This window comes from Lupinus angustifolius, chromosome LG06 (genome assembly GCF_001865875.1).
Source record: "Lupinus angustifolius cultivar Tanjil chromosome LG06, LupAngTanjil_v1.0, whole genome shotgun sequence".
NCBI lineage: Eukaryota > Viridiplantae > Streptophyta > Magnoliopsida > Fabales > Fabaceae > Lupinus > Lupinus angustifolius.
Window position 1 is genome coordinate 23,950,963 of NC_032014.1, and position 4,488 is coordinate 23,955,450.

Here is a 4,488-nt window from a genome sequence, read left to right on the forward strand (position 1 = left end):
AAATGAAATTTACTTTGAGTACTGACATGCTGATTACAAATTGGTGGCTCGAGTTGTTCGGTCATGGATGTGTCTACGTTTGCAGCTTACTTCCCTAGATGTTGCCACTTATAACAATAACAATTGTTCCATGTGTTTGTGGATGAACAACAAGAGCAAGAGCTCAAAGCAAAAAACCTTGTGAATCTGCAGCAGAAGGGGATGTATACCTACATTTATTATTGAATTCTTGACAGACATGTTCCTTTAATAAAATTCAAATGCATACATGTTGAAGCCTACATCATGAATGTGAATGCTAACTTATAACTAGTGAATGCTAACTTATAACTAATGAATGCTAACTCTATCCTATAACTACATGTTTCTGCTCTTCTTATTTATTCTTTCATGTCATGAACAGACTGATTCTTTTCCAAATGTTTATACAAATTTAATTTCAAAAATAGGTTAGGAACATTGCATATTCAATGGACATTTTTTCCGGGCAAGTGGAAAGTTCTGGCTTTATGATCTGTAACTGTAAGTGTATCTTTATCTCCTTAACTTGGTTCAATTGCTAATTAGTGCACATAAGTAATTGAAATAATGATGTTAGTGAAAATAATCTAATTGGCTAAATCCAAGAAAATTGAAGGTAAATTATACATCAAAGTATGAAACACATGCTTACTTGAGTTTTCTTTCTGTTCTTTGGGTACAATGAATAAGAGAAATTGGTACAAGAACGAAGTACATGTTCGAATTTACAACTATCAAACACTGCCACCAAATGAAAATATTTGATGACCACTAAAATGGATAAAAAGAAGAGGTAAAAAGAATAAAATGATAAAGAGAAACATAATAATAATAACACAATGAGCAAAATCACAAATGTACATGTAAACTCCACTAATAAAAAGGCAAGGAGTAATGCAGTAGCAGAACACTTTAACTGCAAATAAATACTATAGATACAGATATAGGCTTAGCTTGCTTTCTGTTTGGAACTGCCCTTCGGTTCTTCCAAAACAAATTCGGTATACAAATCCTTCAGAGCAATCATAACTGTAGTTATCAATGGCCCCATAATAGCCCCCTGCAGAACAACGAAGCTCTTTAGTCAATGTAACAATGTCATGGGATACAAGAAAAGTGCATATATACAAGTTCTGTATAGACTGAATCAAACATCAAAATGAAACCATTAGAACATTGAAATTAATATTTTGCCGGAAACTGCAGGGCAGATGTTGATAGGTGCGCTGCTTCTTTTGGCTCCCAACAAACACACAAAAACAAAATTGAAAAGAAAGGCAAGGCAATATAGCTGCTAATCTCAAGTAGTTACTTGAGCAGTTCATTGTATCCCAAACACCGGGGCACATTATTTACAAAAGTAGCCAACATAACCACATATGTCTAGTTTAGAAACGATCACGTGAACCTAGTATTAGTAGTCACATTTCAAAGCTCGGAATTAGAAAAAATTGACTAAAACAAGTTATGAAAGTAAATTGTTCTTCAATTTCGAAAACAAGAATTTTCCAAGAGAAGAAAGTTGACATAAAATGCCTAACTTACAAAGATTCGTTAATTTTTAATCTATAACATAAGTCTAGTTCAGAAAAGACCACATGAACCTAGAAATAGCAGTGACATTTAAAAGCTCAAAATAGAAATTTAACAAAAATCAAGCGACACAAGTGAAGTAGTCTTACAAACATAAAATGCCTAAATTACAGAGATTAGTAAACTGTTATATGCTGAAACAATATGGGTTGGAACCTTAAATTCAGCTAAAAAATTATGCATCAAGAGTGAGACAATGATAATCACATGGAATCAAATCATGGATGGTAAAATTTTACCTCTAGAGCAGACGGGAACAATGTCATTCCCCCAATGATGCTGAGCCCAGTAAGATAAGCACTATTCCCAGGCACATCTTCCAGAATTTCGGATGACCCGTAATCCATGAGGAAAAGGTGAGTAACAGACAAGACAATGGCCACAATGTACCTACCTTCCAGAACTAGCTGCATAGCTGCTGGAATTGTTGCAAGCCAAGATGGAAATATTGGAAGCAGAGGACTGATAAAGGCAAGGACAGTTGACATGTACACGAAATGTATTTTGGATAACCTAAATAAAAGCCAAGTGACACATCCTTGGAAAAATGCAATTTCAGCAGTGGCCAAAAGAACTCCTGAAATAGCTTTATCCAAAACATCAACACATCGGATCCTAGCAGATTGCGAAATTGGAAGCATGCACATCACTTGTTCAGTTACTCCACCAGACTCTGATGTGATAAGATAATACAAAACCCAGATAAACACCATTGACTGAGACACAAAATTGAAGACCTCAGCAGCTCCAGAGATTATGGAATTCGCAATGGAGAACATAAATTTTGCACTGCTTCCAAGCACAGTTCTACTACTAGCAAAAACACCACGAGCAACATCAATTCCTTTAATCGCAAACCCTTTTGCCTTCTCAACCAAATCCTCACGAGTGATCACAAATTCACGGAAAAGCGAATCAAGCTCTGCATAAATCTGACCCCATTCTCGGTTCCTAACCCGGCTTTTCAAACTCAAGACCTTTTCCGTATACGGTGAGGGGGTCATCAAATCTTTTGAAGGCGCGGAAGAGTTGTTACCAGGAGTAGCTATCACAAAATGCTTAATCCCTGTAACAAACTCAGTCATATTATACTGCACAGCCAACCCATCAATCTGAACAGACACAGTCTCATAGAACTTTGTTGTGTAACTATCGACGGTCCCAGCAACATCATTCTCATCCATCCACTTCTTGATACCAATCCTCTCAGCATAGTTGCTCTCTTCAACGTGTGACTTCAAAGAAATCATAGCATCTTTCCCTTCAACACCAATCTTATAAGAAAAAAATATCAAACCAAACAAAAATCCAACAATCATACCAACAATTAACCCAACAGCAATAATAGTCTTCAACCTCTTCAACACCCCTCTAGTGAAAAAAGCACTAATTGCACTCCTTTTAAAACTATAACTCCTAAAAGAAGACAAAGTAGACATAGTAGAATCAACATTCTTAGCACTAAACACAAATCCTAAGCCCAACAATGACAATGCTCCAACCCAACCAAGCCTCTCATATGCAACAATGAGAATCCCAAAAGACACAAGCAAACGAAGCATCTTAGAAAACCCACTACGTTTTTTCCTTAGACTTTCACTACGCTTTCTTGGTTTCCTAAGAAGAACCCTCAAAACAGCTTCACGAACCTCAACAAGGGTACCAACAAAGACTCTGAAAACAGAAACAGGCACAGCGAGAAGGGTTTCAGTGAGACCAAGTCTGAGAGGTTCAGACCAAAAACAGAAAAGGGTTTGTTGAATATTCCTCAAGGGGATAGAACATAGCACTGCCCATTGAAGGGGTCTAAGGTAAGCTTCTAGAAGCTTCGTTGCAGTGAAAAGGATGAAGATTGTGAAGGCTACGCCGGCATGTGCCATAGCTATGTAGAGGGCGAGTCGGACTTGGGGATCGCCGGAAAATGTGATTGTGTCATCTGGGTCGGTGGGGGAAGGAGGTTTGGGTGGCGCGTGGGTGTGTGGGGCTGACGCGGGTTTTCGGGTTGATGCGGATCGGAACATGTCTTGCCACGCTGGAGAAGCGGAGTTTGAGTCGGAATAAGGAACCAATTCCATGATGATGCAACAGAGAAGAGAGAGAGATGAGGTAATTGAGGTTGTTCAGAATTTTCAAATCCTGAGTTGGCAGAAGCGTAGTAGACAGACAAAGGAAAGTAAACTGTAATAACTGTGAGGTGTTGGTTCTTTGGTTTTGAGTTTTGACTCTGATAGAGGAAGGTGAGTATTGGTTTCATTTTTTGTGTTTTCTTTTTTAGGATGTTTTTTATTGTATAATCTATTAAATATTCCTACAAATCCTTATATTTATAGAAAATAATGTATATTACAAAATAATATTTTGTTCATTAGTTATTAGTTTACAAGTTTCAAATCTCAATTTCTTATAAATGTGATAAGTTGTATGAAGATTGAACAAGATAATATAACATTATTCCTTTTTATTGGGCCGAAGCTTATAACAAAATATGTATTACAGTATATAAATTTTATATTTTATTACTGTATTATATATTATTTATTATTATTAAATTTTTCAATAAAATAATACAATAATTAATACATGATATATTAATTGTATATAAATATATATATTGATGACGCACAGATATTATGACACTCTTAGCTTATTACATCTACATTTCCATTTGGCTGAGTTTGGACATTATCCAGAAATTCAATAAATCTCCCAACATGAATCATTTTGCATAAAATTAACGTAGACATGTCAAAAGAATAAAGTGTCATACGGAAAATAAAAATGAACTTTTAAGTATAAAGTTAGCTACTTTCTTTTATAGATTTATAGAAACTTTTACATCATCCTTAATAAATTCTTTTAATTGTGTTAGATTTT

The 4,488-nt window shown here is 35.6% G+C and overlaps 1 protein-coding gene across 1 annotated transcript; it reads right to left on the reverse strand.

The window, feature by feature from the left end:
* Positions 613-3,870, reverse strand: LOC109350293. Its single transcript, XM_019591502.1, has 2 exons — positions 1,854-3,870; positions 613-1,081 (listed from the first exon to the last, which is right to left on the reverse strand). Exons 1-2 carry the CDS (start codon positions 3,687-3,689, stop codon positions 971-973), a joined length of 1,947 nt encoding a protein of 648 aa, XP_019447047.1. The 5' UTR covers positions 3,690-3,870; the 3' UTR covers positions 613-970.

Excerpts from the sequence above, each read along its gene's own strand:
- LOC109350293 (XM_019591502.1), bottom strand. The coding sequence starts at position 3,689 with ATGGAATTGGTTCCTTATTCCGACTCAAACTCCGCTTCTCCAGCGTGG. Across the intron at positions 1,082-1,853 it reads TGTTCCCGTCTGCTCTAGAG|GGGGCTATTATGGGGCCATT; the intron begins GTAAAATTTTAC and ends GTTGTTCTGCAG.